Consider the following 22,524-nt stretch of genomic DNA (forward strand, 5'->3'; position numbering starts at 1 on the left):
CCCGTGGACAGCTTAATGAGTGGTTATGCTGCTTTGGAGCTGCCTGACCATGGAGCGGCCGCTCCTGGGTCCCCAGGGCCTTCGTCAGCCGAGTGTGCACAGCTGGTGAAGCAATCTGCCCTGGTGGCCCCGGCGGACAGCTCCGCATGGCCCTCGTAAATGGACTCAGTGTCTCCAGAGCTCCATTTCGTCCCCTTGAAGTGGCGTGTGGCACTTTTTCCGAGTCTCCCCGCGGGATTTCCAGGGCCGTGAACGACTGACCTACGTCTGGCAGCAGCTCCCAGCAGGCCAGTGGGCCTAGAAAGGGAGCGGGCAGGGCCCACCGTCCCTCTTTTCCTGGCTCCGTTCCTGCCACCCTACTGCTCGGTCCGTTTCCCGTTCGCCCTTCCCTCGTCTTCTCCCGAGCGTTTTCTCTCAACGTTTCCCACTTCGTGTTTACAAAGTGCTTACGCCCACTTGCCGGGCAGCAACCTCGCCACCCGAATCCCTTATCCAGTCCCTCCGCCTCCCCGCCCTTCTCCCGGATCCACCTCCGCGGATTCACCCCGCGCCTCCCGGGTCGTCACGTGAGCCCTGCCCCGCCCCCTGCCGTCACGTGAGCCGCCAGCCCCGCCCCGCCCCCGCGCCGGCGCGCTCCGACGTGCCCTGGAACTTACCCTCCCTCGGAGACCAGCCTGCGGGGACGCGCCGGCCGCGGCCGCCGCCGTGTGAGCGCCCTTCAGGCTCGCGTCGGCGTCCTGCAGACCCCGTGCTAGTACAAGAGGGAGCTGCCTCCTGCGAGGCCGTCGTGCTCTCGGTAAGGTGGCGGGACGCGGGTCCCCGTGGACCGAGGGCAGGTTGGTGAGGTGCTGCACAAAGGCGTCCGCGGCCGGGGCTGTGCCCGCCGAGGGCGGCGGAGTTAGGGGGAGGTGTGTGCGGGAGGCGCGCCGGCGCCGAGGTGAGCGCGAGGTGCGGCCGGGGGCGTCGCGGGAGGGGTCAGGGCGCAGGGTGGACGCGGGGGGAAGGGGAGACGTTGCCAGCCCACTGGCCGACGTGGGCGAGAGGGTTTAAATGGCACGAAGTTGTGGCTCCTCTGCCCCCCGGGTTCCCTGACTTCCTGTGTGAGGGCAGCGCCCGCCCGCCCCGCCCCTAGGAAGGAGGGCGTCGGTGTGTGTGTGTGTGTAAAAGGCAGGCTGGTGTCGCCCTCTTTCCTCGCCTTCTGCAGCTGCGTGTGCCCGCTCTCTAACTGCTGTCGGGTGTGCAAACCTCCGCCCATCCAGGGAGCCCACCTGGGGCCTCCTCTCGAGGACTGCTGACCTTAAACTGGTACTTTCGTCTCTGCAGTCTTTAGAGGTGCCCCGCCCCTGTTGAATGGACACTTGGCTACTCTCGCTCTTCTGGGAGCAATCTCATCAAAGTCCTTGAATTAAAAAAAAAACTAGCCTTTACAAGCGTGCTGCCCTCCTCCCCTTTCAGCGTAGTTGATTGTCTTCCAAGAATGGCTGTCCTTTACGTGTTGTATCTTAAGTTACTGCAGACCCTCCGAGAAGAAATGTCTGCAGGGTCATCCTTACAGAAAAACGCACGGCCTTCAGTTTAGAGGCTTGTGATGTTTTCCTTCTGGCTGCCGCAGCAGTTTTTAAATGCATTTGCAAAGGTTAAAGCAAAATGTTTGAAAGCATTCCTTTAGGAAAGTTCTGATGTCATTCCAAGTAAAGTGTTTATGATGGGTGAAGGCAGCTAACACTCGAATTGCTTTATGGTTAATTACGATACACGAGAGCAGCTTTTATCGAATATTTATGCACATATTCCTAAGGGAAGGAAATGTGGAGGAAGGCTCATCAAGTGAGGAGTCACTCACTTCTGGTTCAGATTCAGCCACACTTCCGAAGGTGAGACCTCGGAAGACTCAGGGTTAGAGTGGAAGGTTGTTAGTATCAAGCCCCTAGCCACGCCTGTTTCGCAACTGAGAACTTTGGAGACGGTGGCCTAGAGCTGTTATTTATTTGTCCATATCCAGTGTTCCTTACCTGATCTATAGGAAGGTGTGTTACAGAATGGGCCACGTTTCTGTACGTTTTCTTGTCTGAGTAGACATTCCGGCTGGTGGTGCTAGTAATTTTCTCTTTTCCTCTGTTTTGAAATGACTTGAAAACGTTTCAGAATAGAAATTTGGGAGCCCAGCATAGTGCCTAAAAGCAGGATCTGAAGACTTAACCTTGAGCGATGCATCCTGAGGAGCCAGACAACCTGGATGAATATGTGTGACCCATGGTTGCATGTAGCTTTCTGCTTTGGAGGTGTTTCTTGGGGGAAAAAATAAAGTGTAATGGAACCGATTATATGTGTGTATGTGTATGCCCAGTATTTGTTGATAGGTTTCTCTTCGTACTTTATAGCCAGAAAAGGTGGAAAAGGTTGCTAACTCATTGATTCTTAATATGCCATTTGTAAAGATTAGTTATCCATATATAGTCAATATGTATCTTTAGGTTTTTGTTTTTGTTTTTAACTTACTATACCATTTGTGAGGCACAAGTGAAAACATGTGCCATAAATGCTGTAGAAAAACAGCTTATGATTTGTAGTTAATCATTTGGTTTTCATTTCATTAATTACAAACTTTCTGTTTGGTGCTTTTTAAAAATAGGTGGATAGACCATGGACTTTACAAATGTATGTACTCAAAGTTGTGCAGTTGACATTCCTGAGAATAATAGGGTAATAAAAATTTTAAATGGACTGAAATAAAACAGTGAATATAGTGATGTGTAAAATCCTTATGTGGCACTACCAGTATTTTGCTTACCTGAGAAAATTGGTACTAAGAAAAGGTAACTTAAGGTGAATCTGCCCAAAATGGACAATACCGTTTTCTAGTAGTGGGAAAGAAAAGTGAAATTAAACTTTTATTTTATCTCATATTTAACATTTTTAGTTTTAATTCCAAATATGCACTGTTTTGTGGAATGAATCAGACATAAAAAAGTATGATAGTATCACATAGCATTATTGTATTTCAAATCATGCTTTTCAGATCATCCTCTTTTGAGGAGTCCATTGGGCCACTATCTTTGTGGTTTTTCTTTTCTTCAACTGTTAAGTGGTCTGATTATGCCACATCCTCAGTTGTGGATGGCCTTGCTGTGATTCAGCCATTTCCCTCTTACTTTTATTGACTTAACAAATATCTTGCAGTTTCCGTTTGCAGTTGATTAGCTTTTTATTTGAACCAAACTGCCAAATGCTGACGTGTCTAAGTATCCCTCCCCTGTTGATAATTAGTGCTTCTCAAACTTTAATGTGCATTGGAATCACCTGGACTTCTAACAAGCCCCCAGGTGATACCCTTGCTGCTCTCCTGCCCAGACTACAAACTACTGCAGTCCAATAGAAAAATAATGCCAGTCACCTGTGTAACCTTATTTTTATTTTTATTTAAGTAATCTCTACACCCAGCGTGGGTCTCGAACTCGACCCAGAGATCAAGAGTTGCATGCTCCTCCGACTGAGTCAGCCAGGTGCCCGTCACCTGTGTAATTTTAAAGCTTTTTTTAGTACTCACATGATAAAAAGTAAAAGGGGGAAAAAACCCAAGTGCAATACATTTTTTTATCATCTCATGATGTTATCAACAGGATTCTATTATTCAGACTAAGTCTTCAATTCTTCAGTATATTTTACATACACAGGGCATCTCAGTTTAGATTAGCCACACTTAAAATGCTCAGCAGCCACGTTTGGCTAGTGGCTACTGTATTGAACATCACTTCTGGAGTCTAGAATCTAGACCAGTGCTATTCACCGTGTATTTTTAGATTGGCCCCATCAGTGTCCTTTGGGAACTTGCTAGGAATGTAAATTTTTGGGCTCCACCTTATACTGCTTTCGTTAGGAATGTCTGGGTTTCAGTAACTTGTGTTTTAAAAAACTACAGGATATGACTACAAAATGTATATGTGGTATTCTGGATGGGATCCTTGAACAGAAGTCCATTAGGGGAAAACTAAGGAAGTCCGAATAGAGCATGGATGTTATTATGCGTCAGTATTGGTTCACTGACTATGACAAATGTACTATGCTAACATAAGATGTTAATGGTAGGAGAAACTGTATATAGGGTATATGGGAATTCTCTGTGCTATCTTTGCAATAAATGTGTAAATCTAGAACTCATCTGAAGTTTTTTTAGAGAAGCGCTCTGGGTGATTCCAGTGCTCACTAAGAGTTCGAGAAGCCTTGATCTAGATCACTGATAGGGCCTACACTATCGCACCTTGAACGGGTAGGATGGAGGCTAGGTTTAGGTTTGGTGGGGTAAAAATAATAGTATTTTGTAAGAAGAGCTAAAATCTGTAAAGTATTATATCAAGTGCTTTACACATATTTACTCATTTGATTCTCTCAATATGTAGTATCTACTGTTAATAAGCTCCATTTCGCAAATGAAAGAAAACGGGGCTCAGAGAGGTTAAGTGACTTGTCTTAGATCACCTGGCTAGGAAGAGGCAGAGGCAGGTGCCTTCGAGGTGGGACTAATTTTATAAGCCATCAGTTAATTTGTCAGTATTTTTCTACTCACAGCTCTTTTTTTTTTTTTTTAAAGATTTATTTATCGGAGAGGGAGAGGGAGAGGGAGAGCGAGCAAGCACAAGCATGTGTGCAGTGGGGAGGGGCAGAGGGGGAGAGTCTGAAGCCTACTCTGTGCTGTGTGTGGAGCCCATCGCGGGGCTCCATCTCACAATCCTGAAATCATGACCCGAGCTGAAACCAAGAGTTGGACGCTAAATGACTTCGCCACCTGGCACCCCCACAACTTTTGCTTTTTTGAGAAAGCAGTGATCAGTGTGGATACTCTGTATCATGCCTTATAGTTTACAGAGCACTTTTCTCTTTTCCATTCTCACAAGAATCCTTTGAGATTTGTATTGTTTGTTTTACAGGTAAGTTAAGGTGCTCAGAGTCTGAGCACCAAAAAATGGCAAATCCTAGATTTAAATTTCAGGCGTCTAATCCTGAGTTCTGTGCTTTTTTGCCACAGAAGAATTTAGAATATATTTTGCAGTTAGAGTGGTATTTTTAAAAGTTTGCTGAAAATTACCAATATTTTGCTATATATTACTGGTTTGTTCAAAAAATCAGTTTTATTGAGTTGTATGTGTACACTAATATACAGTAACACAACAATAGAAGTGAACTACAGATTCATACAGCCACATGGATGAATCTCAAAAGTGGTGTTCTAAGTGAAACAAGCCAGATATAGAAGGCTCACACGGTATGATTAGTGCGTACCTTCTTTCACCACTTTACTTCTTTTAGTAAGCAGTGATTAACGTGAAGCTTTGTGTCATGCTTTATAGTTTACTAAGTACTTTTTCACATTTTCTCTATCCCTTCTCACAAGGATCTCTCTTAAAAACAATTTTTTTAGTATAATTGACACAGTGTTACATTAGTTTCAGGTGTACAACATAGCATTTCAACATTTTCTATTCCTTTTGCTGTGCTCAGCCCAAGTATAGCTACCATCTGTCACCATACAACACTATTGTAGTATCATTGACTATATTCCTTATGCTGCGCCTTTTGTTCCCATGACCTATTCAGTCCGTAACTGGAAGCTTTTATCTCCCAGTCTCCTTCACCCATTTTGCCCATTTCCCTCTGCTCCCCCTCCAACCCTTTCCTAGGATCTCTTAAGGTTTGTATTCTTTCCTGTTTTACAGATGGAGGTACAGTTAGTTTAGGCATTCATTAGTTGATAGGCCTTTGAGTTATTTCCGGTTTCTGGCACTTATGACTAAAGCTGTTATGAATGTTCATTATAAAGCCTTTGCGTGGACTATGCTTTCATTTTTCTTAGGTAAATACCTAGAGGTATTGAAAAGTGATGGCTCGATCATATGTAAATGCATGCTTAATAACTTTATAAGAAACTGCCAAAGTGTTTTCCAAAGTGGCTTTACCATTCTGCATTCCCACCAGCAGTGAATGAGAATTCTAGTTGCTGGTGTCCGTACCATATGAAATATCCTTTATATATATTTAAAGCCATTCTAGTGTGTGTGTGGAGAGGAACAGTTGGTGCTTTGAATTTACATTATTAGTGTTTTTTAAAAAACAGTATTGTTGAGGTATAATTGCTGTATAATCTGCATATATTTTAAAAGTGTAATTTGATGACCTTTGAGATACACACACACACCCCTCCCCCCAAATTTCTTTGAGCCCAAGGGTAATTCATTACCTTGTTTTCTGGTCAATATTGATTTGCTTTCTGGCGCTATAGATTTGTTTGCATTTTCTAGAATTGTATATGGATGGAACCATACAGTGTGCACTTTCTTGTCTGAATTTCCCCACTCAGCAAAATTAGTGTGAAATTTGTCCCGTTTGTTGTGTGTATTAGTAGTTAATTCCTTTTTGTTGCTGAGTGATATCCCGCTGTGTGGATATTCCACAATTAGTTTATCCATTCACCTCTTGATGGCCATTTGGATTGTTTCCAGTTTGGGGCTGTTAGAAATAAAGCTGCTGTGAACATTCACCTACAGGTCTTTGTGTGGATACATGCTTTCGTTTCTCTTGGGTAAAATACCTAGGGGTAGATTCCCTGGGTCCTGTGGTAGATGTATATTTAAAATTTTAAGAACCTGCCAAACTTTTTCCGAAGTGGTTTTACCATTTTACATGTCCACCAGCAGTGTGTGAGAGTTTTAATTGTTCCACATTCTAGAAAAACACTGGTGTATGGTCAGTCTTAAATATTAGTCATTCTAGTGGATGTGTACTATTATTTCTTTGTGGCTTTAATTTGCATTTCCCTAATAACTGAAGATGTTGGGCATCTTCTCATGGGCTTATTTACCATCTATAGATATTTGGATAAGTGTTTATATCTTTTGCCCATTTTTTATTGGGTTGTATAGACTTGTACAGTTCTGTATATATTTAAATGTGAGTCCTTTGTTGAAGATAAGTTTGCATCTATATTCAATGAGGGATGTTGGTCTTTAGTTTTTGTTATAATATCTTTGTCTGGTTTTGGATAATGCTGACCTGATAGAATGAGTTGGAATGTTTTTCCTCTGTTTCTTCAAAAGCTTTGTATAGAATTGGTATTATCGTCCTTATATTTTTGGTAAATTCTCTAGTGAAGCCATCTGGGCCAGGACTTTGTGGGAAGTTATTTATTTATTTATTTATTTATTTATTTATTTTAAAAGATTTTGTTTATTACAACATGAGAGAGTGAGTTCTTTTTATTTTATTTATTTATTTATTTATTTATTTATTTATTTATTTTAAAAGATTTTTATTACAACATGAGAGAGTGCGTGTGCGAGAGCACACAGCAGGGGGAGGAGCAGAGGGAGAGGGAGCAGGGAGTCCAACTCCATGCAGCACTTGATTCCAGGATCCAGGGATCATGACCTGAGCCAAAGGCAGATGCCTAACCAACTGAGCCACCCAGGTGCACTGTGGGAAGATTTTAAAAGATTTTTAAAGACAGATCAATTTATTTAGTAACTATAGGGCTATTTAGGTTATCCATTTCTTCTGAAGTTCTGGTAACTTGTCTTTCAGGAAATTTGCCTGGTTCATCTAAGTTGTTGGATTTACTGGCTTAAAGTTGTTGATAATATTGTCTTATCTTCCTTTTGATGTCTTTAGATCTGTAGTTATGTCCCCTGTCTCATTCCTGATATTGGTAATTTGTGTTTTTTTTCCCCTTTTATTCTGGATCAGTTTGACTAGAAGGTTATCAGTATTACAGATCTTCTTTAAAAACCAGCTTCTGATTTCATCTAACATTTTTCTGTTTATTGACTTCTGTTCTGCTCTTTAGCATGTCCTTTCTTCTGCTTACTTGGGGTTTAATTTGCTCTTCATCTAGTTTCTTAGAGTGGAAGTGTACATCATTGATTTGAGACCTTTCTTCTTTTCTAATATGGGCATTTACTGCTATGAATTTTCTCTGAGCACTACTTTAGCTGCATCCCATAAATTCTGAGATGTCATGTTTTCATTTTCATTTCAGTTCAGATTTCCTGTTTGATTTCTTTTACTTCTGAGTTATTTAGAAGTGTGTTGTTCAGATTCCAACAAATTTGTGGGTTTTTAAGCTGTGTTTCATTACTTTATAACTTAATTCAGTTGTTAGAGAATATGCCTTGGTATAATTTCAGTCCTTTTAAATTTATTGAGATTTGTCTCATGGCCCAGAATATAGTCTGCAGAAAATGTATGTTGATAGGAGACTACTGAACTGGCTGTCCTGTTGTTAGCATTTCCATTAGCTCTGTATAAGTGTTCCAGTTGTTGGTATCAGCACTTTGAGTTGTCTTTGTTTTGTAAAAATAACTTTATTGTGGTAGGTATGTGATAACTTGTTTTGATTTAATTTGCATTATTGGATTTTCAGTGTTTTCTAAAAGAATTTTAATTTGAATAAAAATTAAGAATCATAGTGTGTTTTCTTTTCCAGTAGAGGACAGAAAGTGCTGATGGATTGGTAGTAGTAGTAGTTCATCATTTGTATGCTACGTAAGTACTACTTCTCAGTTTTCTCAAAGTTTGAATGTTTGCCTTTTAAAATTTACTTTGAAAGAGGATCTGTAAAAGCTATCAGGATTTTAGTGACTTTTGTGTTTTTTGGGTAGACTGGTATAAGGTGATTTAAATTGTAGTCTGCAATGACTATTGTGGTAATATATACAGAATAGTTTTGTATGTATATACCACATTTTGTTTAGGCATTTATCTATTTATGGACATTTGGTTTGCTTCCACCTTTTGGCTGTTGTGATTAGTGCTGCTATTAACATGGATGCACATATATCTTTTCAAGTCCCTGCTTTCCATTCTTTTGGATGTGTGTCCAGAAGTGGAATTGCTGGGTGTTTTGAAAAACCACTGTACTGTTTACCCCAGTGGCTGAACCATTTTGCATTCCTACCAGCAATGCACAAGAATGGCAATTTCTCCACATCCTCACCAGCACTTATTTTGGGGTTTTTTTGGTTGTTGTTGCTTTTGTTTGTTCTTTACAATAGCCACCCTGATTGGTGTGAAGTGGTATCATTGTAGTTTCGATTTGCATTTCCCTAATGATAGTGATGTTGAACATCTTTCCCTGTGCTTATTGGCCATTTGTGTATCATCTTTGGGAAAAATATCTATTCAAGTCCTTTGCCTGTAGTGGCCACAATGTTAATTTGGAGTAGGTTGGCATCATTTAAGCATTGAAAAGAATAGTCCCCCACCCTTTTTTTTTTTTTTTAAAGTTACTGATGTCTGACTAGAACTTTGCAATGGCCGGTTGTTAATATCACTACACTTGTATTTGCCTTTGTTTTGTAGATTATATCATTTTTTAAAGTACAGGATTTGGTAAACATTTGAAAGTAGTTGAATGTAAATAGTCATTTCAAAGATTTTCTTTAGGAGGGTAATGTGTATAGTTCTGGAGGTTTATCTGAATGGGTTATGCAGAGAATGAATAAAGTTTTTCATCTAGAGTAAATTATTAGAGGATTAGAAATCCTATGAAACTTTATAAAGACCAAGGTTATGATTTTCTGATTAATATATGACAACATGATAATGGTATGGACTGAGAACATGAGCATAGGTGCTTCCCCAAAGGAAAATCAAAGAGTTGTTACTGTAAGGCAGGCAGGTGAGATGCCACAGAGGCAAGATCAAATTTATGTGAACTGTTAAAAAAAAAAAAGTTAATTTCGTTCTTTTTTTTTTCCCTAAAGACTCTATTTATTTATTTGGTAAAGAGAGAGAGTGCGCCCACAAGCAGGGGGAGCAGCAGGCAGAGGGAGACGCAGGTTCCCTGCTGAGCAGAGAGCCCCATGTGGGCCTCTATTCCAGGATTCTGAGATCATGACTGGAGCCAAGGCGGATGCTTAACTGACTGAGCCACCCAGGCACCCCTTTTCATTTGTTTCTTTGTTTGCTTAATTAAAAATGATTAGAAAGTTCTTAGTAAGGAATAAAAAAATGGGACTCAGGTGTTGAGGGTCCATTGATTGGAGTGCATTTAGAAGAGAGTAAAAAAAAAAAGCTGACAAACATAGAAGCAGAATTATCAAAGAAGGGTGGTTTTAAAGGTTAACATGGAGCCACTATCAGTATAGGTAGCTTATGAAATAGGAGAATCTGAAGGAAAAGGAAGTTAACTTCCTGGCTCAAGAAAAAGTTCTTGTTTCTTAGACTTTTTACTAGTTCCGAGTTTTTTTTTTTTTTTTTTTTGGTTCTGTTTTTTGTTTGTTTGGTTTTTGTTTTTTGTTTTTTTCCTACCTTACCAGGCTATCTTCCTGGTATCCTACACCATCACGTTAAAACTCTCAGTGTGTGCAAATGTATCTGAAGGGATTAAATTCCAGTTGAATCTTTAATCCTTTTTGGTCTGAAAGGGCTTGATCAGGGTGCTTTACTAAAGTACTGAGTGTGCGAAATTTTTAGTACTGTAGGCTCCTCACTTTCTGCTGTCATATATCAGCTGGATCTGTATTTACTCTCCATGTAAATCTCCATATAAGAGATTATTTTAGAATGGTTTTGAAAATATAACAACCACTGATAATAGAAAATCCTATTACCTCTTAAATAATTGTAATTTGTGTTTTGATGAGAGAAACAGGCACTGATTCTCCATAAATGCAAGGTGTAAAAGTAACTAAAGAAACATGAGTTTACTTAAATTATTCAAACATGTGTCAGTGTAATGTAAGATATTTTAATATGAATATAAAATATGTATGGTATCACTTTTAATTTGGATTTAAATCTAGTCCTTAAAATCTAGAGGGCGAAGGGTCAATATGGCACTATAAGATGCTCTGGACTCATATTGTGTATTTTCTGCCCCAGTCCTTGGATCAGCCATTTCTCCAAAGAGCTTTGGTTCCTTTATTTGCAGATTAGTATTAGAAAACTTACCTGGGTGCTACGTATACTTTTTGCTGGTAGGCTGTCATTTTTACTGACAACAAGGAAATATGCACGTGTCTACTAAGCAATATATAGATGTATATCTGTAATATTTCTTTATGAAGTCACCTTTATGTAATTTTAACTCTAGGAAGCTAAAAATGAGTTCATAGTGATGTCTCCGGATCTAATCCATGGATCATTCTAATCTTTTCCGCAGGGTTATAAATTCCCACTCAGTCATTGAGAAAACTGGCTCCCATCATTCACATTCCATTTAATTATTTAATTCTAGTATACATATATGACAGTATCAGAATTTTTGACTTATACCCCCATGGGAAGTGTTTTTATCAGCTTAGAATACAGTACTTATGTGCAGTTCCTTTGCCTATATTCTTACAGACCTCACTTATTTCCAAGGTAAGTTAGGTCAGCATCCTCCTCCAGAGGTTGTTCCATATATTTGTCATATTTTTAGACTATCGTGTGATCGCTAGGTCGGATGGCAAGACCATGTTTAGCTTTGTAAGAGATTGCTGAACTGTATTCAGAGTGGCTGAACCATTCTGCATTCCTACCGGCAATGAATGTTGTATTGCTCTGTATCCTCACTTGCACTTCGTGTTGTCAGTTTTTTGGATTGTAGCCATTATAATAGGTGTGTGCTGTGGTGTCTTGTTTTAATTTGTAATTCCCTAATGACATAATGTTGAGCACTTTTCCTGTGCTTCTTTGCCATCTGATTGTTTTCTTTCATGATATCTTCTCAGATCCTTTTTCCATTTAAAATATTGGGTTCTTTTTTGTTGACTTTTAAGAGTTCTTTGTATATTTGGTGTACAAGTTCTTAATCAGATATGTGCTTTGAAACTGTTCTCTCGTGTGTGGTTGATGTTTTCATTTTCTTAGCAGTGTCTTCCACAAAGCAGAAATTTTTAATTTTAATAAAGTCCTATTTTTTTCATCGACATCGATTGTGTATTTGGTGGTATATCTAAAAACTCATTGTCAAACCCAAGGTCATATTTCTTCTCTTTTAAATTGGAGTATTTTCTCCATTCTTGTAACAATCCAAGAAAAAGTCATTATGTCCACCTTTATTTCTGACTAAGACTTCATGGCACAAATTGCCCTAAAATACCCCATACAAATGTTGTTTTTAGTAAAATATGCTTGTTTCCCCAAATGCTTCTTTTGTTGTTTCCTCATTTTTGTTTCAGATTTAAATCTTGGTTTTGAATTTCCTTTACTAGTTTATGTTTGACTGTGTTCTCTCCTGTTTTCCAGTTACCCAGTTACTTCCTGTATCCCTCTGCTGTCCCCACTTTTGCTATTTCTTTATGGCTAGAATAGCTGATAATAATCAACTGTATTTTCCTTCTCTTCTTTAGACCTAAAGAAATGTCTTATATTCTACACTTTTTTATTCTTAGAAAATAGGGATAATGCATTATGAAAAACTAAGTGCTCACTAGTGGTCTGTGCTTTCTTGTTGTACAAGTATACAGTTTACAAAATTATTTGGTGTAATTTCTTATTCTGAAACTTAATACTGGAATTGTTCTTAACTATTTGTTGTGCTCATTAAGTTTAATTGATTTGTTTAGTCGAGGTGTGTTTAGGGATTCTTCATTTTAAACAAGTACTTTTAAAACTTCTTGGAGAACTTCATGTCAAGAATAATTGCTTAAATTGTATTTTTTAGTTGGTTAATATTTATATGTGTGAGGCTGTATTAATATTTTGTTGCTCATGGCACTAGAATTGCTAAATTGGTTGTACATATATGTATTAGGCTTAATGTGTAGACTCATTACAAAAAAAATTGTAGACTTACTCATTACAGATGCATTTACTATATATCTCTTAAGATTGTGTTTACTTGTTTACTTTTTTGATATACCTAGTAAAGATACCATGCTGAGAGATGTACTTGATTAAAACAGATGTCCTGGGGGAGGAAGATAACATGTGCTGAGCTGTGTAATTTGTGGTAGGAAAGAAAATGAGAAAAAATGGCAGACAATGGAGGAGGCGATTAGATTTTAAAATAGCCTCGTAGGAAGTTCTGAATCTGACGTGGGGGGAAGAGAAGTAAAAGATGTAAGCAGTTGTGTGTGTGTGTATCTGTGTGTATATCTGTTCTTGTTGAAACATGAGGAAGAAGAAGATTGGTAAGAGGCATGGCGAGCCTACGTGGGTATTTTTGAAACTGCCAAGTAAAGCAGTGGTTGGTACTGGGCAGTAGATATGCAAAAACTTTATGTATATTGGTGGTTGGGTAATTGGTTGTAAGTGTACTTGTGATGAATATGGACAAAGGAGTGTGGTGAAGAGTACAGAATGTATTTCAACTGGAGGAGAGTTGCATTCAAAGCGTTATAGTTGGATGACTTACGATTCTAACCAAAGTACTTGGGAGGATAAGATAGCAGGATAAACAGTGTTAACCTAGTCAAAAGAGAAGAATCCACAAGTTTGGAAAATAGAGAAAGAAGCAAGTGAATGAAAAATTTAAAAAGGTAGATTTTTAAAATAGAGTTTATGTTTTTAAGTAAAGTTGGGCAACATAACTTACACATTTGCAGATAATTTTCACGTAGATCTGAGGTTTTTAGAGCTACCCACAATTATTTTCTTTGAATTCATAGCTTATAAGGCTTTTAAAAAAAATTTTATGTAACTTTTCCCAGACCTTGGGTTGTGATATATAATTCCTGCTATATGACTTTCTAGAAGTTTATAATTTTAAGTCTCTCTTAAGGGCTTCCCAGTTTCATTCCCCATCTCACCACCCCAATATTATAACTAGAAAACAATCTCAGCTCCAGTTCTCCTATTCTTATCCCATTCTGTCTACTCTTGTTCATGTTGCTTGCCTTGATATCCAACTACCTTTCCTGTATGGAAGTTTTTGACTACTCCATTTTCCTTGCCCTTCCAGTCTCATTTTCTTTAAAGCTTTAGCTTGCATGTCTCATGTTGCACATAGTGAATTAACTTATCTTTCTCCCTAACTCTTCCTTCATACCTGTCTTTGTAGTCACTGGGCAAGGTGTAGTCATAAAGCCTGGCAGTGAAAGGGGCTGAACTCGGACTGGCTTTTAACCTATTGTGGCTCCCCGCTGCCCAGCCTCTCTGCTACTAGCGTACAGTTTTCTTGTTATTCTTCATACTTTCCTTTTCTCCATTCCTGTGGATAAATATCGGACTAGTTATAGTACATCTGAGCTCAGAGATATTGCTTAAGGTATTTTTTTATTTCCTGGAAAGAAAAAGAAAAAAAAAATCACCTGAGGGTAAGTACTTCAGTGTGGAGTTTTGAAACGTTGTAGCGAAAAACTTTTGTGTAGGTAAAAGGATTAAAAGCACATAATGACCATTGTCCTGGAAATGAAAGTAAAGGCTGAACATTTGAAAGGTCAAAATCTCTGTTTACTGCTACGGGAGAGACCTTGGAGACTTGGCGGGGCTTGGGTGGGATAGAGATAGGAAGCAGATTTTGAATATGGTAAATTTTAGGTACCTGTTAGAACACTAAGTGGGTTTGGTTTCTGTGGTTCAGTAGTCTCTTTAATGTAGAAGAATCTTCCTCCATTTTTCATTTTTAATGAAACTGAATTTTTTGAAGATTTCAGGTCTGTCATCTAATAGGATGTCTTACACTTTGGAATTGTTTTCTAATAATTAGCTTAGATTTAACATGTTTTTGACAAGAATACAACTGAGGTAGCATTGTGTACATCACAGTAGGAGGCATATATCATCAAGGTTGTCCCACTGTTCTTGTAATTAAGTTTGATCACTTGGTTTAGCTCACGATTGCTGGCTTTCTCTTATATAAAGGTATATTCCTCTATTTATAATTAGTAAGTAGTCTGTGGGGAAATATGTTAGGACTCCCAGTAGCTTTTAGTATTTGTTTTCATTCTCTCTCTCTGCTAGTACCGTGAACTTGAAAACCCGTTCTGTCATTTTAACAATTTTACGAAAGTTGTTTTTCTTATTAGAAATTTAAGAAGATATTTGTTAGAATAAAAAAATAAAGGGCAGAAATGAAGTTGAAATTATGTGGAAGTGTACTAGGAGGGGGCAGTGTTGAAGCATACCTTGTTTTTGTACACTTTGGAGGGTGGCATTCAACACAATTGTGAAATATAACATTGTAGCTATGATCAAAATGTGAGCAACCCATTACAGGAATTCTAAAACAAGAGCAACATTATATATTAGCCTTCTTAAGGCAATCCTGCTTAATGAACTTTATTATTATTTTTTTAATAGGTTTAAATGTAATACTGGATATTTCTTTTAAGGTAAGTTTTTTCTTTTTTTTCTTTATTTTTTTTTGAAACATTACATTATTAAATTTGTTATCCAAGTAGTTTGTCTAGAAAATAAATTTCTGTTACTGAAATTGGATCATTAATTTATTTATCACCTGGGCTTTTGGGCTTTGTTTGTTACAGAGAAGAAAATTGTCTTCAGGGGAATGATTGTTAACTGCACATATAGCACCCAGTGATATGATGCCCAACAGTTGGATGCTGAAGAAGATTGGTAGGTTGTCATGGGACCTTGGGTTTCCACATTTCTGGTACATCTCAGTATTCAGAAGTGCTTGGATTTGCCTTGGGATCCTTGAGCTTTGGGTTGAATATTAGTTTCCTAGGGCTGCTGTAACAAAGTGCCACACACTCGGTGGCTCAAAACAATAGAAACTTATTCTCTCCTGGTTCTGGAGGTTAGATGTCCAAAATAAAGGCATTGGCAGGGCTGTACTCCCTCTATGAGGGCTTTAGGAAAGAATCTTTCTTTGCCTTTTCCTGGTTTGTGGTAGCTGCTGGCAGTCCTTGGTGTTCCTTGCTGACAGCTGCTTCAGTCCACTTTCTGCCTCTGTCTTCACGTAGCCGTCTTCCTTCTGTCCGTCTGTGTGTCTCCTCTCCCTGCCTCCAATCCCCCTCTCTTTGTAAAAACACCAGTCATTGGATTTTTGTCCCATCCTAATCACGTATGACCTCATCTTAAATTGATCACATCTGCAAAGATCCTTTTTCCAAATAAGGTCACATTCACAGGTCCTGAGGTTAGGACTTAAACATACTTTTTTGGGAAACACAGTTCAAAAGAACAGATTCATGGTTGGGGCTTGACTTGAGTTGTAGCAATATCGAGGTGCTGTGATCACTTTGAAGCTTGAGTTCTGTGTTCTCTGAGAACTATTTTGAAATTGGTGTAGAAATAAAAATGAATCCCTAGATTTCTCAAGCCAATTTAGGGCTATTTCTGTAATAGACTTTGGTGGAGGGGGTGAGAATTTTTAACATATACAGATAAAAAGAGTGGTTATTTCTTTGCATTTGTGGGATTCAGTCTGACAAGAATTGTGGCCCTCCTGAGATAGACATAAGCGGGAAACAAAGTTAGCTAGGAGTTTCTTTTCTTTGTGTGTGTACTTCGCCTAACAATAACAGTGCTGTCCTTTTTATCTGTTTGTGTTAGGAAAGGAAACTTGTATAATTGGATAACTTTTTTTTAAGCTTCTTAATACTCTTGACCATTTTAGAAAACAAAGGGTACAGGGTTATTGAAATTCAGCTCCACCCTCAAAGAAGGTCTTAGATAAGTGAACCTAGCTCAGTGAACCTAGCTCAGCGCCTGGCCCTTGGTAAGTGCCTAATACATATTTGTTATTAGTGAGCCTTTCTAAGAATGTGAAGGAGGTTTGAGGTAGTCAAGAAAAGAGGGAAAGTTCTCACCTCTTATTTTCTGGGTATTTTTCTGTCTGGCTGGTTAGGGTATTTACTATTCCAGTAATTGGTTTGGTTTTGTTTATAAATGACTAGAAAATGTAGATTACAGTTAGATTGAGTGTTTTTAATTATAGGACAATGCATATGATATTAGACACATGTTTACTTTTTGGGGTTTGAGATTTGAAGGTAATATTCTTAAAGTGCCTGTATTATATGATGCTTGTGAATAAATCTTAAAAATCAGGCTGTGTTAACGTTTTCTTCGTTCTCTTCCTCCACTTAAATAGAAATAGCTCTGTTAATACACCAAGCTGTAAAGCCATAATGTGGCATACCATCCTGTTTGAGAGGTGAACATTGTTGAATAAAAATGGCTGACAGAAGTGGGAAGACTATTCCGGGACAAGTGTATATTGAAGTGGAATATGATTATGAATATGAAGCCAAGGACAGAAAGATTGTGATAAAACAAGGGGAACGATACATCTTGGTGAAAAAGACCAATGATGACTGGTGGCAAGTGAAACCAGATGAGAATTCCAAGGCGTTTTATGTGCCAGCCCAGTATGTTAAGGAGGTCACCCGCAAAGCTCTCATGCCGCCTGTTAAACAGGCAGTTGGACTGCCAAATAATTCTATGAAAATGATACAGAGTCTCCATCTTCAGAGGTCAACAGAAAATGTGAACAAATTGCCTGAGCTTTCAAGTTTTGGAAAGCCATCGTCGTCTGTTCAAGGAACAGGTCTTATTCGTGATGCGAATCAGAATTTTGGACCTAACTATAATCCAGGTCAGACTGTGAACCTAAGCCTGGACCTGACCCATAACAATGGAAAGTTTAACAGTGACTCACATTCTCCTAAAGTTTCTGGCCAGAATAGGACGCGCTTATTTGGTCACTTTCCCGGTCCGGAGTTCTTGGATGTAGAGAAAACTAGCTTCTCCCAGGAACAGTCTTGTGATTCAGCAGGAGAAGGCTCGGAAAGAGTACATCAGGATTCTGAGTCTGGCGATGAACTTAGCAGCAGCTCCACTGAACAGATAAGGGTAAGATGAAAAGTAGAACCATGGAACACTTATACCACCGTAACAAAAATACTACAGATTTTAATTAAAGTCTTTGTAGGAGTTAGGAATTGTTTGTTTTGCTTCGTTTTTAGAATACACAGGTTCTGTCCTGATTTAGAGATGGAGAATAGTGTCATAACTTAGGGAGTTCATAAAGGTTGACCTTACGGTTTCCATACTTCTTGTACCTTTATGGGGCTTTATGTGTGGAAAAGGTTTTTTATCCTCTCTATTGATCCTGCATAGGGTAGAAAGGATTTACTTAACTTATCCAGTGATGATATTTCTTTTACTAGGCAAAGTTTGTTTTCTAACTGTACTCATTTTAACTTGTTTCCGATAAGTTTTCAGGTAATAATGGGTGTATGAGGAAAGATATCCCTGGAATGTTAGCTACTTGTTCTTTGAAACTGGCCTATTAACCTTGAATATTTAAAAAAATACAGAGCTCACAAATCTTTACCTTCATTTATGCACTTTTGTGTCTTACGTGTCTAAATATACACATTTGCTTGCCTAGAACATTAGCCTGAAAAAAATGTTGTGTCCGTGGTTTGATTCCCCCCCTTACCTAACTTTGAGATTACTTTATACCAGTTTGTCAAGTCAAGTGAAATAATTTTAAAAGCAAATGTAGGAAATTGAACTTGAATGTATTTGGATAAGTCTAATTTTAAGTGAAATTGAAAATGGATAGATTTTTGGCCTAAAGCTCTGTTTTAAGATGTATTCATCAAGTTAAGTCCGTATTTGTGAGGCTGCTCTTAGAATTGGTCTGATTGTGATGGAACCAGTTTGTTCTTCCTTTAGCTTTTAATTTTTCTTGTGACATTTTGAATGAAAATAAGGAAAAGGAAAGATTCTCTAGAGAAACTTGTGATGTTTGAGATCGAGGCAGTTATATGAAGTAGCAATATCAGTTTACCATCATGTGTCTCAGCAGGCTTCTATTTCTTTAGTCTCTGTGTGATACTTTGACATAGGATATGTAATGTTTCCTGAAATTTTTCTGTTCATGCTCCTTATTGAACTAGTGGGACCTGGGAAAGATGTGTTTTCTATTCCTGATAACCATCACTGTTACTGCACACTTCAAGATTACGTTTTATTTAGGTGCACTAGCAGTCCTGGGTTCTCTTCGTCATGCTCATCTTAAATTCACTGCATGGAACCTCATGGCTCCTAACCTCTCCTGAGCCCTTAACACTGGAAATCCTGTTAGTTCTATCTCTCTAGGAGGTCCTTTTCCTAACTCTCCGCAGCAAGTGTTTTCAAACTTTTTCATTTTTTGAATTCTCTCATTGACCTGCTTTTCCCTGCTCTCTTCTCTCGGGTAACCTTGCCTTCTATCTCACAGCCTAAATAAAAGCTTTGGGATGGAAACTCTTTGGCTTTGGGGAGGCTGTATTGCACAGCAGTTGATAGTGCTAGCTTTAGATTTGGATCTGGTTCCATACCGCTTACCAGCTGTGCCATAATTGGGGCAAAGTACTTAACCTCCGTGTGCCTCAGTTTCCTCATCTTAAGATGGGGATCACGGGGTTGTTGAGGATTAAGTGGGTTACTATATCTAATAGAGCTATGCCTTGTGCATAAATGCATTATGTATCTATTGCTACTTGATAAATTACTCTCCAGTCTGGTGGCTTAAAACAGTAAACATTATCTCAGTTTCTGTGCTCAGTAACTCAGAAGCAGGTTAATTGAGTGGTTTTAAAGGCTTAGGGTCTCATGAGGTTATAGTCTTATGAAGGCTTGGCTGGGGCTGGAGAAACTGCTTCTGAGATGGCTCACTCACAGGGAACTAGTTGTGCCTCTTTACAGGTGCTCGAATGATGTAGACCAGCTTTCCCTCAGAAGGCACAGCCCAAGATGGAACAAGGCATTGTCTTTTAAAAGCCAGCGTCTTGGAAGTCTCACACTATCGTTTCCTATTGGTTACACATTCCTGCTGTATTCTGTGCGGGAGGAGACAACATAGGGGTACGAATGTCAGGAGAGGAGGATCATTGGGGGCCATCTTGGGGCTGGCTAGCTTAGTAAGTATTCAGTACTGACTTACAAAGAGAGCTGTCGTTGTTGTTTTATTGCTATTTCCCCCATCAAATCTGTAAGTACACCTGTATCAGCAGTCCCCTTTCCCCCGCAAGCAGCGCAAGCATTGCCTCTCTTATCCAAGGGCAGTCTCTTTATATCTGCTTTCCCCCACTTTTTCACAAACCTTTTGCTAAAGAGTATGCAGCATTGTGCTCATATGGCTTTAGACTGATTATTTACTATGTTTTCTCTCTTATCATTTAAATCTGTTCATGTTTTTCCCATTTTAGTAAAGCTTTTCAACAATACCTTCCCCTGTGGGTATCACTTTATCACCCTTTCCCTTTACTGGCAACTTCTGGTAAGAGTTGTATATATTTGCTTCTCTACATTTCATCATTTTCTACTCACTCCTTAACCTAAAACTTAAACTTCTTAGCCCTAGCAGGGCTTCTGGCTCCAACATTCTACCTAAACTCCTTCTGCTGAAAGGTACTCATTGTTAATTAATTTACAGACAATTGAAAACATTTATACATAGTATCATCATCACAGTGAATAAGATTAATAACACACGGCAATTTAAAACAATCCTTTGTTGAGGCATTGCACCCAATCCAGTGGAGTAGTCTTAAATGCATGACCTGATGGATTTGCACTTAGGTACGCAGCTCTGTAACTAACCGTCAGTCCTTCCCAGTCAATATCTACTCCCTTCCCCTTAACGTCTGTTAGAATATTTTCATTTTTCTGACTTACGTTGTCAGAAAACTATGCTATAAAATCACAGTCAAGATATTGTCTTTTGTACAGTCTAGATACTGAGCATTTCTGTCACCACAAGCATCCTTTATGTTGCCCTTGGGTAGCCACATCCTCTTCCCTCCCGTGCCTGTCCCTCCTTAACCCCTGACCACCACTAGTTTGTTTTCCATCTTCATAATTTTGTCATTTCAAGAATGTTATATAAATGGAATCTTATGCCGTATACCTTTAGAGATTGGCTTTTCCATTCAGCATAATTCTCTGGAGATTGATCCAGTTGGTTGCATACTTTGTTTTGTTGTTGACCAGAATTCTGTGGTTTGGGTGTACCACACTTTGTTTCACCATTAACCCAGTGAAAAACATCTAAGTCTCCAGTGTTTTGTGACTGCAAACAAAGCTGCTCCCAACACGGAGCTCAATCCCGTGACCCCGAGATCATGACTTGAGCTGAAACCAAGAGTCCGATGCTTAACTGACTGAACCACCCAGGTGCCCCCTTTTGCCCATTTCCTAACTGGACTGTTTGTTTTTGTACTCTTGAGTTTAGAGAGGTCTTTAGTCTAGATACTAATCATTTGTCAGATACATGGTTTGGAAATATTTTCTCCCAATGTATACCTTGTCTTGTCCTTAACAGCTGTTTTAATCAGGGTTCTCCAGAGAAACAGCACCAGGATCTACACATGTACACACACATATACATACATATAGACAGATTTAATTTTAGGAATTGACTTGTGCTTATGAAAATTGGAAAGTCCAGGATCTGCAGAGTGGATGGTAGGCTGCAAACCCAGGGAAGAGCCAGTGTTGAAATTCAAATTCCAAGGTTGTCTGCTGGCAGAATTTATTCTTGCTTTGGGGGAAATTAGCCTTTTGTTCTATTCTGGCCTTCAGCTGATTTGAGGAGGCCTACCCACGTTATGGGGAGCAATTTAATTTACTCGGAGTCCACTGACTTAAATGTTAATTGCATCCAAAAAACACCTTTACAGAAACATCCAGACTAATGTTCCACCAAATACCTGGCCCAGCTGAGTTGATACATAAAATTAACCATCACAGTAAGCCAAGATCCTAAATACTTCCTTCTTTTCTCCCCCTAAGTTTATAGATTTACATTTTCTATTTGAATCTGTGTTTCATTTTGAGTTTAATTTTTATATAAGGTGTGAAATTTAAGGGTTTTCTTGTTGTTTTTGGGGTTTTATTTGTGCCTGTGGATATCTAATTATTCTGTTTCATTTCATATGTGTGTCTGTCTCTCCTCTAATATCACACAGCTTTGATTACTGCAGCTATGTAATAGGTCTTAAAATTTGTAGACTGACTCCTCCCAATTTGTTCTTCAAAATTGTTTTAGTTATTATAGTAGACTAAATTATAATTCACCAAAGATATCAGGTCCCAATCCCTGGAACATATAGAGGACCCAGAAATAGATCTGTGCCAACTGATTTTTGACAAAAGTGTAAAAGCAATTTACTGGAGGAAAGATAGTGTTTTCAACAAATGGTACTATAATAATGTTGTAGCATATCAGTACTTCATTCCTTCTTATGGTGGAATGATAGATTATTATTTACCCATCCATCACTCGTTGGGCATTTTGTTCGTGTCCACCTTTTTGCTACTGTGAATAATACCGGTGTAAACACTTGTGTACAAATTTTTTTGTTTAAGATTTTATAATTTATTTTAGAGTGTGCACCTGCAAGCGGGGGTAGGGACAGAGAGGGACAAGCAGACTCTGTGCTGAACAGGGGGGCCAGCGTGGGTCTCGATCCCACAACCTCTCGAGATCATGACCTGAGCTGAAATCAAGACTCAGATGCTTAACCGTTTGAGCCACCCAGGAGCTCCTTGTGTACAAGTTTTTGGGTGGATATATGTTTTTATTTCTCTTGGGTAAATACCTAGGAGTGGAATTGCTAGGTGATAGGGTAACTCTTTGTTTAA

General features: G+C 39.0%; 1 protein-coding gene across 5 annotated transcripts in view; it reads left to right on the forward strand.

Annotated features, from left to right (window-relative positions):
• Positions 1 to 659: 659 nt before the first annotated feature.
• The window catches only part of ARHGAP12 (Rho GTPase activating protein 12), a 112,304-nt gene continuing 90,439 nt past the window's right edge, over positions 660 to 22,524 (forward strand). For all 5 annotated transcript variants that reach the window (XM_040645273.1, XM_040645275.1, XM_040645274.1 and 2 more), the window contains exons 1-4: positions 660 to 796; positions 15,220 to 15,251; positions 15,405 to 15,495; positions 16,979 to 17,739. In XM_040645273.1, coding sequence (XP_040501207.1) covers positions 17,062 to 17,739 — 678 coding nt within the window. In that variant the 5' untranslated portion in view covers positions 660 to 796; positions 15,220 to 15,251; positions 15,405 to 15,495; positions 16,979 to 17,061. The remainder of the gene's footprint in view (positions 797 to 15,219; positions 15,252 to 15,404; positions 15,496 to 16,978; positions 17,740 to 22,524) is intronic.

Source organism: Ursus maritimus, unplaced genomic scaffold (genome assembly GCF_017311325.1).
Source record: "Ursus maritimus isolate PB19 unplaced genomic scaffold, ASM1731132v1 scaffold_31, whole genome shotgun sequence".
Classification (NCBI taxonomy): Eukaryota; Metazoa; Chordata; class Mammalia; order Carnivora; family Ursidae; genus Ursus; species Ursus maritimus.